The sequence below is a fragment of the Parus major genome, chromosome 3 (genome assembly GCF_001522545.3).
Source record: "Parus major isolate Abel chromosome 3, Parus_major1.1, whole genome shotgun sequence".
NCBI classification, from domain to species: Eukaryota; Metazoa; Chordata; class Aves; order Passeriformes; family Paridae; genus Parus; species Parus major.
The window spans coordinates 107,228,882-107,244,192 of NC_031770.1; the positions used below are offsets into that span (position 1 = coordinate 107,228,882).

Here is a 15,311-nt window from a genome sequence, read left to right on the forward strand (position 1 = left end):
TGAGTAGGGCAGGTGTAGAACAGCTTTGGTGGGCACCTGGTGTCCAGGCCTCATACATATATGTACACACATCTTTATAAAATCTATCTGTGTATCTGTGTATTTATCTGTGTAATACAAAGATACAAAAATGTGTGTACCATAAATCCGTGTGTGTATATACACATGCACTTGTATAAAAAGGGATACCTATATAAGTATGTATAGTTTCTATAAATTTTTGGTTTGGCTATATCAGAGCTGTGAACTGAGTTGGGAGGTTTGATCTAAACTGCATTAGAAAGTGTTAAACTTTAGGCCAGCTGGAAAAACCCCAGCTATATTCTTCTTATATTCCCCAGATACTCTTCTGCAAGCAGCTATTTTTGCTGTTGTGCCTGCAGAGGGAGAGAAGTGCTCCCTATAGCCATGGGGGCACACTGGCTTGGGAGGAAACCCAAGGTGTGGTTCTCTCTCGGAAAAAAGTGAGTTTCTCTTTGCAGCTCACAGATGCTGACCCTTCATGTTGCTGTTTGATACAAGGTGTTGCTCAGTTGATAAAACAGGGTTAATTAGTTATTTTGGAGGAGATATGGCTTTATCTGAATCTTTAACTCTTGACCCGAAGTAGACTCAAGGATAAATGTGCTGTTTGCATTGCTCCCTGACCTACACGGAGAAAACCCTCACTGTCTTGAGACAGAATGTCTCAAGTGCTTTTCAGGGGAAAAGTGTGTTTTTGCTCTCTGGTTTCCGACCAGATCTTCCATTCACTCAGTGCTCAGCTGGCACAATGTCTCCCACCCCATCACTGAGTCATCCCACCTGTCTGCACTGGAAATGGCTCTGAAAGCAATCCTAGCTGCTGTATCTGCTTGTTATGGAAGTACTCATCTTTATAAAGGTGCTTTGGTGACTCACCTCTTAATCCAGCTCTGTCTCAAGGCAGTGGCTGCAGTGCAGGCATGTGGGGGAGCACGGGTCTTCTGCCCTGTTCCTGCAGCTGTGTGGTAGCTGAGTACCCAAGGTCTTCCTGTGCTGAAGAGTGCAGGAGATTTTACAGTTAAGTTACTGATTTTAGAGTGTGCTAAGTTAACTGATGGGTCTATCACCCTTTACTCGCATAGCAGCTGTTGAGCATGTTATGGGTGCTGCTTCCCTGCAGCCTGAACTCATAAAAGATGTTAAAACAACAATAATAATAATTACAACAAAATCTCAAAGACCTACCCAAGAAAAGCAAAGTGTGGTCATTTGGGGATGAGAGAATCTTTGCTAGATGTGATGTCTGCAGACCCCCCTGCCTCACCTGTATCTTCTGTGCCCCGCAGGCATCGACATCCTCAAGCTGGTGGCGGCTCAGGTGGGGAGCCAGTGGAAGGACATCTACCAGTTCCTGTGTAACGCCAGCGAGCGGGAGGTGGCGGCTTTCTCCAACGGCTACGCGGCCGACCACGAGCGCGCCTACGCCGCCCTGCAGCACTGGACCATCCGCGGGCCCGAGGCCAGCCTGGCCCAGCTCATCAGCGCGCTCCGCCAGCACCGCCGCAACGACGTGGTGGAGAAGATCCGCGGCCTCATGGAGGACACCACGCCGGTAACGCCGGGCTGGGCTTTGGTGCAGCTCACACCTTGTGAGATGTGGTGGCATGGGACACGGCTGTGGCCCTGAGCTTAGCGTGTGGCCAAGTAGCTCCCTCTCTTCATGGAGCTCCTTGGGGGCTCATGTTGAAGCTGAGCATTGCTTTTGAGCAAGGCTTTGCCAATGTTTGCTCAAATCCCAGTCAAAGTTTTGGTGGGCTCTGGAGTCCCATGTGCTTTGCATATATCTTTGAAGATCACCGGGAGGATCTGGTACCTGAGCCCTCGTGCCAGGGACATGGAGGAAAAATCATCCCCCTTTAAACTTGCTCTCCAATGCTGTGGATTTGTGAGAAGGGCCAGGTAACCTTGAGCACTAAGTGTTGCTTCCTCCAAGATGGTGATTGGTGGCATGGGGGAGGCCATGTGTGCAATCCTCCAGAGTTGTTGCTCTTCTTTGGCAGTGCTGGCCTTAAACTGTCCCATATTTTGGGAGAATAAATTGCTGCAGAAAATCCTGCAATAGGTTCTCAGCTGGGTGTAAGTCATCAGGAGGTGCTTCAGTGACCTTGGCAGATTTGTTTTGGCCACTGCTGCCTTACTTGTTTCAGTTTTTTGGCTCTGATAACTCGGTGGTCTGCCAGAAGTGTTTGTAAAGGTGATGAGTGGGGCTTTTTCTGAACATAGAAGCAAATGGGACAACATGTAGATGGAGATGGGGGTGGTTGAGGCATGGCTCTTCCCCCTAAACTGGCTGATGAAACATTTCCCGTTGCCTTGGCAGACCAGACCCAAAGTGGAGCAAGTGAGTGCTTGTAGACTTCTCTGGGCTCTTGGCAAGGTGGACCTTTCACTCACAATAGAACTTCTGAAGCAGAGTATTTGTCAGGACAGGGATTCCCAAATTCTGCTTTGAGCATCACAAACTTCCCCTTATATGAGGGACTGGGATCCCTTCACTGTGTCACATAAATTATTTTGTTTAGTGCATGAAACACCTCGTTCCCTTGTGACCATTGTATGAAATCAGAAGTTGGGATGTGTTGGCAGAAGCTTGGGCTTGTGTTTTGGAGAGACCCTGAGTCAGGTATGTGCAGAACATCCTGCCCAGATCTTCGATAGGCTGGCTTTGCCAGCTGCCTCTGCTCAGTTGCTGGTTTTTTCCTTTCAGCTCCTGGTAACAAAGCAGCATGTGGCCTTCTCTTTGGTGGAAAAAATAAAATTAAAAAACGCAAGACAAAGCTATGTTTAGGAAGAGAGTCAGAGAAAATTGCCATTTTGCACATATGAATTAAAGTTTGCAGCATGTGTAGTGTCCAGAAAGATATGCTGTTCTCTTGCTTTCCTGGAGCAGGTAGTAGTAACCTGTGTCCTTGTACTTACTGTTTTGACTTTGAATACTGTGACAAAGCTCTGGGCAAGGACATTAGATAAAGCACGAGGCTTGTTCTTTAGCACGACATGGAATTAACAGACTTGGCTTGTGCAGTGCTGAATGCCCCTGGCTCTTCTGGCCAAGACCATCAGGTTGTGCTTATCAAACAGTACAGAATGCAGGTGCTGGCTCCAGGAGCAGGGTTTATGGGGTGACCTGTCGGAGTGGAGGACTCCCAATGATGGAGTAACCACAAGCTGTGCCCATAACTCTGAAAATACAGCAAGCAGGTATTCCAGAGAATGAGCAAAGCCAGATCTCAAGGATAACTGTATGCAAGTCTCCTGGACTTCCCAAACAGCTCTTGGTTTTTTAAAACAGTTTGTTGTCTTTTCAAGTGTTCAGCACACCTGGACCCTGGGGTGGTTTCCCATCAGTTTCACTTGTTTTTCTAGAAATGGGTAAAATTGGGTTGTTGATCTTTTGAGCAGGTGCTGGTGAGAGTCCACATGAGAAGTCTGGCTTATTTGAGCAAAGGAGTTGGTTTTGAACAAATTAACCCAAGCTGTCACATTCTCTTTCCCTGTTCATCTGATTGGGCTTTTTCAGATGAGCATGATCAACCTTAGGAGTTGGCCACTGTCCTGGCCTGGAGATCCTGGAGCTGTGTGTGGGATGTTACAGCCTGGCAGCACCCTGGGGAACAGATCTAGCACAGCAGCACATTTTGTTTCTGTGAGGTGCTACAGGCTGGAACCTGTCTGCCTCCTCTCCCTGAGCTGGCTCCTGTGCTGTCGATGTGGGTGGTGAAACAATGGCCCTGCTGGGAATGTGGAAGGCAGTTTGTGCACGGGAGACCAAATCCCTGGAGAATTGTGCTGGTGGCTCATCATCATCACAGCAGTCCAGGAAGCCAAGAGCTCAGTGCCAGGAGCAAGCATGGAGGTCAATCTTTGGGTTTTTTTAATCTGCTGGTTGGAAAGCCTTTAATTAGAGCTAATTGAGGTTTGACTCTGGGTGATTTGTCTATCCAAACACAGATAAATCAAGGCAGTTTCTCTCTGCACCAGAGTGGTTTGATCCAGAGGAATGGGTCACCCTGTTGGTGGCAAGAGTGGTGGCTGTGCTCTCCAGCCCTGCAGAAGGTGTCCTGCAAAAAAACCCCCAAAACAGCAAAAAAGAATAAAAAGAGTTATTGGTGCTGCAGGGGGACTGAGGACTCTCATAAGCAATGCAAATGCATGCATCCTCCCTGTGGCTAAGTTGCCCAGAGAGGTTGTAGATGTCCCATTCCAGTGAAGTGTTCAAGGCCAGGTTGGACAGGGCTTGGAGCAGCCTGGTCTAGAGGAAGGTGTCCCTGCCTCTCGCAGGGTGTTGGAATAAGGTGAGCTTTAAGGTCCCTTCCAACCCAAACCATTTTGTGAGTCCAAGTGACAGCACGATGCCATTAGGGTGCCCTGAGCCAGCAGCAAGTCCCCAGTGCGTGCTGGTGTGTCCTACATGAGAGCAGGAGGGATGGATGCATGGATGGCTGTGTTGTCTGGATGCCTTTGGCTCTGCCCAGCATTCCTGGGTGCCAAATGGAGTTTCCCCATCTCTCTGCATGATCCCTGTGTCATAAGAAAGCACTGACACCCCCAAGTCATGGGTAAAAATTGTTATTGAATGCTGTAGTTCTGAGATGGCAAATCCGTACCCTAAAAAGATTTCATCTCACCCACTATTGCATCCTTCTCTTAAATCCTTTATCTGGTGTCTGCCTTCAACTTGTAAAACCTATGGAGGCAAAGCTGCTCTCTCCTCTAGCGCCCTGTTCCCTCAGCAGCCTTTTGTGCTCTGAAATCCAAATATTTACAACCCCTGATAGGAATAGGGGAATTAAGGGGAGTCTCTGGAGTGTTACGGCATGAGGCAGGAATATTTTCCTTCAGGTGAGGAACAGCCCTGCTGTAGACTTGCCTGCTTTTTTAGCTGTGAGGGATTATGCTGGTTTTGCATGGCACTGGATGAATTTAGGTTAAACCGAGATTAGCCCTCTGAATCATTTTGCTCAGGGTTTTTTGCAGCTGAGCCAGAAAATACAGTGAGGGCAGAAGCTGTGGGAAGGTTTTTAGGGGTGCATTTAACTCATAGAGCTCCTGTTAAAGCCTGGCCCTGGCCATGAATGTTTGTTGGGCTCAAGGTTTGAAAAATCTGTCCCCTTGCAGGCAGGTTTGCCAGACAGTGGCAAGCCTAGGCACTGCTTAGCAAGCACAGACACATCCCAAATTAGTGGTGCTGACAACAAAAATAGGGGAAAGAGCAGGGAGGGGAGAAGGAAGAGGTTTTTCCCTGCCATCCCAGCAAACTACAGTTCTCCAGTTTTGGGGCTAAAATCAGAAAAACTGATTTTTACCAATACCCACTGGGTAATGAGATTTTTTTTGTGGTGCATAAACAGCATTTTGCAGCTACCAAGGGGCTCTGCGCTCACCTGGGCTGGCCTGGGGTGGAGCTGGCACAGCCGGGCCTTATTGGCTCCCCAGAGTATCCTGCTTTGAGCAGTGCTTTAAGCTCTTATCGTTTTATTTATGGCTCTGCTGGCCTCGGCTGAAGTATTTCAGGGGCTGGATGGAAGGGAAACAAACAGCCTTGCTCAGGGCGTTCAGCAGCGCAGCCTCAGCAAAGCTGAAAAACAAACCTAAACCACGAATAAGGGAGATGTGGAAGGTGGAGAGGGGGAAGGCTACAGCCCCAAGCCCAGCAAGGTTTAGTTTTGTGGCTAATTTCATGCTGCATTTAATCCCCTGAGTCAGCAGATGTGTCAAGGCTGGGGCTGGTGCGAGGTTAAGCTGTGGGGTTTTGGGGTATTTCAGAGGAGAAGAGGATGTGAAAGCAATCCCATGTCCAGGCACGTGGCTGTGGCAGTGCCTTGTGGCTCTGTTTCTTGCCCTTTCACAGGTCAAAACCCTGAAGGGCCTGGAGCAGCATTCCTCAAACTCAGCCCCTGACAGCTCCCACCCATCCCTTTCACTTCCTCTTCTGGCAATGGACTGGGCTGGGCCCAGTAATTAGGAATTTAGTTTGTGCTGCGTTCAAGTGCCAGCAGTTGGAGTGAGGGTAAAGCTGGTGGATGGATTTCCCAGCCAGAGGGGCCTGTGGTCTGGGAACTACCCAGGCAGCCAGAAAAAGAACAAAATTGCCTTTTGGACTTGCATCAGGTTTTATTTGAGGCACAAAGCTGTAAGGTGAAGTGGCCAGAGCCCTGGGGAAGGTGTAGGGTTGGCTGGGTTTTACTGGAGTGGGCATCACTCCAGGTTTGCTCTAAGCTATGACTTGACTTTCAGCAAACTGAATAATAAACAGCAATAAACAAAATGTAATAATTCATAAAGTAATGCAAAGAGAAACAGCATAAACATAAAAATATAAACTTTATATATGCAGTGACATTGAGGTATCCCTGCTGTGGTGGCTACATCTCCCAGGGCCTCTGTGTTTGAAGTGTAATGGGTTTAGGAGCATAAGAGGAAACTAGAAGATGGTTTCTTCTACTAGCCAAACTCAGTATCGACTAACTCAGCCTGTAATTGGGTATGAATCTCTTCATCAGGGCTTTTATCACCTCTTCATTATGGTTTGAGTTGAAAAAGTGAGTGGGCAAATCCATCAGAAAGGAGAAGCCACCGGAAGCTCTCCTGGAGACATCATCTGCTTGAGAAGCACTTGGCCCACAGCCAGCCAGGGCAGGGCTGATGGGGAAGAGCTGTTTCCTCCGTGGGTGGCTGCAGTTTTGGTTGTGGCATTTAAACCTTCCCCAGACCTAGCATTGCCCATCCCAAGTCGTGTGAGGCTTGGTTTGAGCAGCTCTTCCCCGGGGCTGCCTTGCATTGAGGGAAGACACTCCACCAGAGATGGGTTGAGCATTCTCCTGAAACCACACAGGTGAAGAGAAGGGCACAGAGATGACATTTGGGCTTTCCACCCCAGCAACCTCATGCTCTTCCCACCCTGCAGAGGACATGCCTCCTGCTCTGCAGTACCACACACCATCACTGCCCTTCTCAGACACCTCTGAGACCTCATGGCCCTGCCAGTAGTGGTTAACCTGTCAGGGTCTGCCTGCCCCCAGGGTGGATCCCCAAACACCCTGTGCACTATGAAGCTGCTGATTCGGGGGATGCTCCCTATCCTGTGTGTCCACAGCAAGAGCATCCCACAGCAGCACCAGTCTGTGCCTGCAGCATCACCCTGCTCCACGTGCCGGGGTTTTTCCTGCCGCATTCCCTACGGAGGCATAACAGACCTGGGAATAAGGGCTGGTGTCAGTCGGGTGTCATCTTCTGGCAGGGAATCTGGGAAGTGGCTGCCTCGGTGCTAAATTTATTTCCCCCACATCCCGGAGGGTGCACAGCCATCCTCAGCAGCAGCCAGCCTGCCACCCGCTTTTGTTCCCGCCTGGTTGCGGCAGGAGGAATTGCTGGGAAGCATCGCCTGAGGGAAGGGTGTTTTTTAGTGCCTGCTGCTGCTCCTTCCTAATATTAGCACAGCAGCTGCAGTTTCTGTTTGTCTGAGCTAAGCTTTTATTGCAGTACTGTGAAACAGAGGCAGCAAATGGGACCAACCCGTTCAAACAGAGCTGGTGAGAGCAGCTGTGAAAGAAGACAAAGCCAAGCTTATGTCTTCTCCTGCCCCTATCCCCTTCTGTCCCCTTTTCTTCCTTTTAGGAAGGGCCTTCAAACACCCTGAGCTGCTTAGAGCACCCTCCCTGATGCATTGGGATCCAAGAGGACCTGGTGCTCGAACTGCAGTCCAAAGGGCTGCAAGTACACAGGAGCTTTTAGGATTTTTTAAAATTAATATTTTTTGGCGTTGAAAAGCTCTTGGTGCAGTGCTCAAAAAAAGAAAAAACCTAAAAAAAAATACCTGGCAGAGCACCTCTGATGGGTTGTAGGAGGCTGCTGATGTAAGAAAGCCACTGCAGTGCCTTTGGTTGCCATGCTGGACTGTGCATCTAAATGTCCCACGTGTCTTCCTTTGCAGGTGCAGATGCAGTCCCAGTGGCAAGCGCAGGAGCCCAGCACCGAGGACGTAAAGGTGAGAAATCCCATGGCTCTGGAAAGGGAAAAGGGTTGCAAGAGGGTTTTTTGTGGGATTTTTTCCCCAGCCAGAGCTTGGTTTCACTCAATCACTGCTGTTCACAAAAATAGGAATGGCCAAGATGGTTTCAATGCAGTGAGTCACAGGCTATGAATAGTGTGATTTTACACCTATTCCACAGGCTTCACCCTGCCAGCAACCTTTTGCATTCCCTAATCTTTCAAAGCCTTCATTCCCAGTTGCTTTCTTCCAGTGGTTTAAACATTAACACACATCCAAGCATCCTGTTTGCTTTGCCTCAAGCTTGCAACTGTTCAGCTATTTGGAAAGCTTTGGGCTCCCGGGACGGCTACAGTCAAATAACCTCGGGTGATGTTGTCTTTCCTAGCGTGTTCTAGCAGCTGTTTAATTAAACTCCAAATGAGTTGGTTCTGGGAAGACAGCACTGGGGCAGCTGTCTGCTCCCTGCCCTCCCATGGCCAATTGTTGCTTGGTCATCAGTCTCCTTTTTGGGAATTGGTAGGTGGGTTTGTGGTAGGATATTAGGTAGATGAGCTGCACAAAGAAAAACTAACCCCTAAAGCCTCTGTTATTTTTACAGGGGATATCATAGTATATTACAATTTGGAAAGCAGCCAACTGCTGTCCTGGTCCTTCCCTTGATATTCCCCCTTAATGGCCATTGCTGATTCTCCATGATGAGCTGTACTGGAAAGGGAGTTTCAGAGGAGAAGGCAGATTCTTTTAATTAAAAATTAAAGCTGACTTTTATTTTTAACATGGCTATTGCGTAATGCGCTGAGCTAGAACAAATCCTCCCCTGTTTATTTTCAATGAGGGGAGAAAAAAACCCCTTTTATTCTACCAGGAACAGGCTTCAATGTTAATTTAATGTGAACTAATGGGCGTCCCAGCAGACATGTGATTTGTGGGTGGCAAATTCCTCGACACGGATGAGGAATGTTCAGGCACATCCATGCTGGCGCGGAGGTGGCTCAGCAGCACCCTTTCCCACAGCCTTTAATCCCAATTTTGCATTTTACCCCTGGGTTGTAGGCAAAAGCCTGTTATCAGGAATAGCCTGATCTTCTCTCTGTAGGAGAAAACAGGGTTGTGAAATGCTGTTGGGAGAGGGAATTGCATGGGGACAGGGTTTGCAATTCTTTTCCCTGTCAGGTCAAGCAGGGACGCAAGGTTGGGGAAAAACGTTAAACATTGGATGGCCCTTAAAATAACCAGTTTAGAGGGTTAGACCTGCAGAAGTGCCCAAGCTGACAGCCAAGGACGTGAAGATGCTGGCCTGGGATCTCATCCCTGCAGGGACTGGGAACTAGAAATGCTCTGCTTCAGATTTGCACCCTGAAGGGGTGTTGAGAGGCAGAGGAGGGGAGATAATGTTGGCTGCTGTCTTGGAGGTAGGAAGGAGTTTTTAGAAGAAACATGCAGAGTACAGTCAAATTAGGAAGCAGGTTCACACCAGCACCCAAATTCATAGAATCATAGAATTGTTAATGTTGGAAATAACATTTGAGATCATCGAGTGCAATCCTTAACCCAACACTGCCAAGTCCACCACAAAACCGTGTCTCCAACTGCCACTTCCACACTTTTTTTAATGCCTCCAGAGACAGTGATTTCACCACTTTCCTGGACAGCCTATTACAATTCCTGACCATTCTTTTGGTGAATAAATTTTTCCTAATACCCAACCTAAACCTCCATTGGCACAGCTTGAAGCCATTTCATCTTGTCCTGTCACTTGTCACCTGTCACTTGTCAAATGGTGCTGCTTTCTAGTGCAGTGCTTCCCAGCAGTGCTTGCTGCTCCTGATGTCTTTGGAGCTGTGGAGCTGAACGTTTGCCCTTTGCTCAAATCAGGACAGGAGAAAGCAAAGGCAGTTGGGTGACACTGTGGTCAGTGCCAGCTCCCACCTGTCCTTCCTTGCTCTGAACTTGGAGTCTTGTGGGATGGACTTTTCCATCAGGCTTTAATGGGATGCTCACGGGATCAAGGCTGAGATGGGGCAAACAAATCATTAATTTGATGTGGACCTTCAGTGCCATGTGCTGCACTGAAGATCCCTGAAGGGTCTCAGCCCTTGCCCTGCTGCCTTGGCACTGATTGGAGCTATGGAGTCAGGCTGTGCTTTGCTTCTGGCAAGCAACAGGTGTGGAGCAGGTTTTGGGCTTCATCATCTCTTGCCCCCAAGAGCTGTTCTTTAGGTTTTAATAAACTGAGTCTGAGAAGGGAAGCCCGACTAAAATGCTGTGCTGAGGTTGCACGTGCCATCCAGGTTGCTCCTACCAGGTGTCCCAAGGGTGTGGGTCGTGTTACCACTCCTGCCTGATGTGCCAAATGCCAGTGCTGGTGTCCACTCTGGATCATCTCCTGTGCCTGTTGTGGGCTAGCAGAACAGGTCACCCCTTGCTGAGGGTGGGCTGGAATGTTTTGAAAGCCAGGGTGCAGGTGGGTTTGGGTGTTCCACGTGGCGTAGCGTGCCCCCAGTTAATTTTCCCTCTCTGTCCTCCCCACAAAGCTGGAAGGTGACAAGCTGGCGCTGCCGGTGAGCCCCAGCCCGGTGAGCCCCGCACCCACGCCCAGCCCCAAGCCTCCCGAGGCAGCCGTGCTCACCGTGGAGCCCTCTCCTTCAGAGAAGAAATGCTTCTTTGTCGACGAAGCCGAGCCTCTCCTGCGCTGCGACTCCACCTCCAGCGGCTCCTCTGCGCTCAGCCGGACAGGCTCTTTTATTACCAAAGGTACCGACCTGGGCAGAGGGGGAAGACAGAAGGGACACCATGGCATGTTCCATGTGGTCAGCAGACGTGATAGAGCTGCCCAACTCACAATATCATTAAAGTAAATAACTGGGGAAACTGGCTCTCCAGGATATGCTTATCACATCCTCATTCCTGATCAGAATATCCTGTTAGCAAAAATCATACAGATTTGAGACAGAAAAACATCTTTAAAGGCTTTTAACTCTTCGAAGTTCTGCCAGGGAAGTTGTAGCATCCCTGGGTGTTTGGGGGGTGTTTCTGTTGACTTTTGGCTCTTATGTTGGCCTGTGCATTTCTGCATGAGATGAAACCAGAGAATGTAATTTCCAGACATAAAGTACCATTAGGCATCTGCCTTTATTTTAGGGGCTTTAATTTACTGCATTTAACTTGGTGCATTTAATCATCTTTTAACTTCTGGTGAAGGTGAAACACTGAGCTCAGTCAATCTACCAAATTTATACTTGGGTGTGAAAATAAAGCTTACCCAATGGAAACAACTTGAAAGAGCAGAATTCAGCTTTTTTGGCTCCTCTCCTGCCCTCACTTTTCTGAATTGGCCATTCAGCATTTGGAAATGCTGTGTTTGCTCTTGCAGGATCCTGGCTGAGGTGCCTCAGCAGCACTTCGCCATCTCCTCCCCATCACTTGTCACCCTCCATCTTTTCCCTCAGTTCTCCTTGTGGTGTGTCCCTCTCCAGAGATGGCCTCTCCAGGGGGTGGACTGAGGAGAATGAGCCCTGGTTAGCAGAGGTTTCTGGAGGAATTTCTTGACCAATCCCCTTTCCTCCTACAGAAAAGAAGGACACCGTCCTGCGCCAGGTGCGCTTGGACCCGTGCGACCTGCAGCCCATCTTTGACGACATGCTGCACATCCTCAACCCCGAGGAGCTCCATGTGATCGAGGAGATCCCGCAGGCTGAAGACAAGCTGGACAGGCTATTTGAGATCGCTGGAGTCAAGAGCCAGGAAGCCAGCCAGACCCTCCTGGACTCTGTCTATAGCCACCTTCCCGATTTACTGTAGGCACTGGGTCACCGCACGCTCTCCGAATATCTGCTAGACCTAGCTTGGCACTCGTTAAGATGACCAACAATACACAGGCGGGATTTGTTGTAGAATATACGGCCAGTATTTTCATTGAGGTGTCCTTGGTTTTTGGAGGGGGTGCAGTTTGCCAGCATTGCACCCCTCCACCGTAACTATCGCTCAGTCCAAGTCTTTGCACCCTCTGCCCCCTCCCCGAGCCTCTCTCCTCCTTGTTCTCATTCCAATCAGATCAGTCGATGCACTTTAAAAAAAAAAAGAAAACAAACAAAAAAAATCCAAAACTGCAGTTAATGAAGTGAAAGACCACGAATGTGGTGTAATCTAACACATCAAATTGGGGATTGCTCTGTAACCCCCTTCCTCTGTCAAAGCTGTCGCTCGGAGTGACCATCTCCCACCACATCCCTTCGCCTCGGGGCAGTAAATGGCAAAAACACGCAAAAATCCCACCCCAGTTGTTGCTGGTTACTGTCTCTTAACGCAGCTAAGCTTCCCACTCGAGCTGACTTTTTTTTTTTAATGTACTCCTGTTTTGGCTCATATCATTGCTGAGATTTTACTAGCACGGTTATTTATTGTATGGTTTTCACCTGGACAACGCATCGCGCTCCTAATATGCTACAGCAGAAGCGTTTAAACCACAAGGAAAAGGGTCAAGCTCCACCAACCTCTGAGGCAGTGGAAAGGTCCTTTGCCTCCAGTCGAATGTAAGGAGTTATCCTGCCTTGCCACATGTGGGAATGGTGGGGCTCTGAAGGGAGCCGGTGCTGGACGTGGGGAGGCGAAGGCCGCCGGTGGTCCCGCTCTCCTCGTGCTGTAAGACTTAAACCAAGCTATGCTTTTACACTCGTGTCTCTTGTTTTTTATACAGACGTGGCCGATAAGTTCTCCAAAGACCTTATGTGGTCTCAGTAGTCTCTTCAAATCACACTTCACTTTTTATTAAAAGAGGTCGGGGGTGGGGGTTGTGGGGGACAAAAAGCTGCATCGTAAGAAGTCTGTCTGATTATATTTGCAATTATTATGCTCCCGTAACGAACAGTCTGTACTACGCTCAATTTGAAGAAATAATGGTATGAGGGCGGCATGAGCTGCCCCGTGGGAAGGGGTGGGAGAGGGGGAAGAGGGGAATTAATTGAAAAATTGCCTTCTGGTGTACTAATTTATTAATAAATACTAGGTGTTTGTTACTTGAACAGTTCTGTGTTAACCTCCTTAACAGCTGCCTCTGCTCAGGGACACCTGGGTTGGGGTGGGGGCTTGCTTGGGGTGCCCATGGTGATGAGGGGGATTTTGGAGTTTGGGGGTCATAAGGAGGTAGCTTTGAGGCCAAAACTTGACTTCTTTTTGTTGTCAGCACTGCCCTGATTCCCTGTGGTTGCTGCTGGAACTCCCTGCAGGTCCCAGCCCTGTTCTGGGCTGGGGGACCTGTGCTAATCCCCATAGCAGTGACAGATCAGATGGCTGATGGGGCTTCCAGGGCTGGGGTTTGCAAGCTCTCAAAGGCTTTGTGGGCATTTTGGGGAGGCTGAAGTATTAATTTTCCAGGAAGCAGCTGCTGTGCTGAGTCACTCCTGAGCAAAGGTCTTGCAGTCACAGCGTTTCTGTCGCTGTTACATTACCCATGTCCTTAAAGTCTACACTTCCAAATAACTCATCCCTTGTTATTCTGTCTACAAACTGAATCCTTAATGGGACAAATGCTTCTGGTTTATAAGACTGTCATTTTGTTTACTTGGCTCCAGAGTGATTTCTCTTACTGAGGGTGCTGTGTTTTCCTTCTGGCTGGCACTGGAAATTGCAGGACTATAGATAGGTACACACAATTAAAACTTTTCAACACAGGCACAGATGAAATACAGTGTCAAATAGCAAGAGCCTTTATTGGGAGCTCTGGGATGAAGTTTTCCCTCGGTGGCAATGAAACATTTAGCTCTTGGTGCCTGCAGTTCTGAGGTGTAACCCAGTATCAGCCTATTGGCAAGAGGTGTTGGGATCCATGGTGGTTGATCCTCCTGGCCAAGAGTTGGTAAGGGGAGGCAAAGTATGCAACTCTGGCCTCAATCAATAGTTGGTTTTAAATTATCTTTAGCAGGTTCTTGGAGCAAGTCCAGCTAGGAAGTTAAAAATTGTCCTTTTCTGGTGGTCCAGGTTCTCCCAGGGAAATGCATGGGTTGTAAGCACTACAGCCATCATGCCACCCTCCCAGGGAACCACCAACCCCACCCTGCAGCTGCACTTCCTGTCCTGGCAGCCAATTTTCTGATGGGCTTTGAAGGTAAAGCAAAAAGAAAAACAGTCCTGGGAAGAGGATTTAGCCAGATGAAGAGACACCACAAAGCAGGAATGTTGTGGAGGTGCCTTGGCCTGGAGCTGCTGAGGAGGCACAAGGAAGCTGGTCCCTGAATTATTTTTTTTCATTTAATTCATCTTAATGCCAGGTCGTGGAACAGGCCAAGGCTTGGGCAATCCTTGGCTCTGTCTGTGCACACTTCCAGCACGGTTCCTTTCTTTGACTACACCTGGATATTGACCTTTTCCCTGGCTCTGTCATTTCAGATTTCCAACTTTTAGTTGTAGGTATGTGTGTATAATATTTTTATTTATTTATTATATATTTATCTATACATTATATATTTAGATATACTACATAAATATTTTAATATATTGTGCTATTTCTATATTTACATATTTTCCTATATTATTACTATGTATTTTTATAGGTATATAGTATATAAATATATTCTGTCTCCGGGGGTGTGTAGGGGAAAATATCTGAGAGCAGCTGAGCCCCACGTACAGGCAGGATATTTCCTGGCAGAGTGGGTGGTGTGAGGAGCCACAAGCCCTGTGCCCCCACCCTTCCTCTGAGCCAGCTCTCTTAAGCCTTAAGAAAATAAACCAGGCAGGTGGGATCAATGGGTTCATGACCTGGAGGCATAACTCCCCGGGAGCAGAAATTGTCCTTGTTCTCATCTTTGTTTTGCTGGAGCCGTGGTGGGAAATGCACAAAGTGTGATGTGCAGCTCAAATGGGTGAGGTCTTTGGCTAAAAAGGTAATGGTGTGAATATAAAGGTGTTTATAAATATATGTAATATGCATAAAAGTGCACTTTATACAAAATCTGCATTGAAAATGTACTTGAGGGTGCGCTGTAGGTGAGAGGTGGGGTTTGCCCCTTGCCTGGCCTTGCTCAATCACGGTGTCTGAGGGGTGGGATTTGGGTGCTGGGGTGGCAGTCCTGGGTGATAGAGCCTGTGAAATCGGCACAAGGAAGCATGATGAGGGCACAGCCTCCTCTGCCTGCTGTCTTGCTTCAGAGCAGGGACCGAAATTTCTGGTGTGGGTTGCACAAAGCATTTGCTGCCCCAGCCCTGCTTGCTGAGGCTGGGATATGAGGTGTGGACATCGCATTTTCCCTTAGTGTGACAGTGTTTGCTGGGACAAAGCTCTCCAGAGATGCCTCCA

The 15,311-nt window shown here is 48.4% G+C and overlaps 1 protein-coding gene across 3 annotated transcripts in view; it reads left to right on the top strand.

The window, feature by feature from the left end:
• Nucleotides 1–13,038, top strand: part of TNFRSF21 (TNF receptor superfamily member 21) — a 35,046-nt gene extending 22,008 nt beyond the window's left edge. For all 3 annotated transcript variants that reach the window (XM_015622830.2, XM_015622831.3, XM_015622832.3), the window contains exons 4-7: nucleotides 1,311–1,576; nucleotides 7,958–8,011; nucleotides 10,552–10,771; nucleotides 11,589–13,038. In XM_015622830.2, the coding sequence (XP_015478316.1) occupies nucleotides 1,311–1,576; nucleotides 7,958–8,011; nucleotides 10,552–10,771; nucleotides 11,589–11,818 (770 nt within the window). In that variant the 3' untranslated portion in view covers nucleotides 11,819–13,038. The remainder of the gene's footprint in view (nucleotides 1–1,310; nucleotides 1,577–7,957; nucleotides 8,012–10,551; nucleotides 10,772–11,588) is intronic.
• The last annotated feature ends 2,273 nt before the right edge of the window (nucleotides 13,039–15,311 follow it).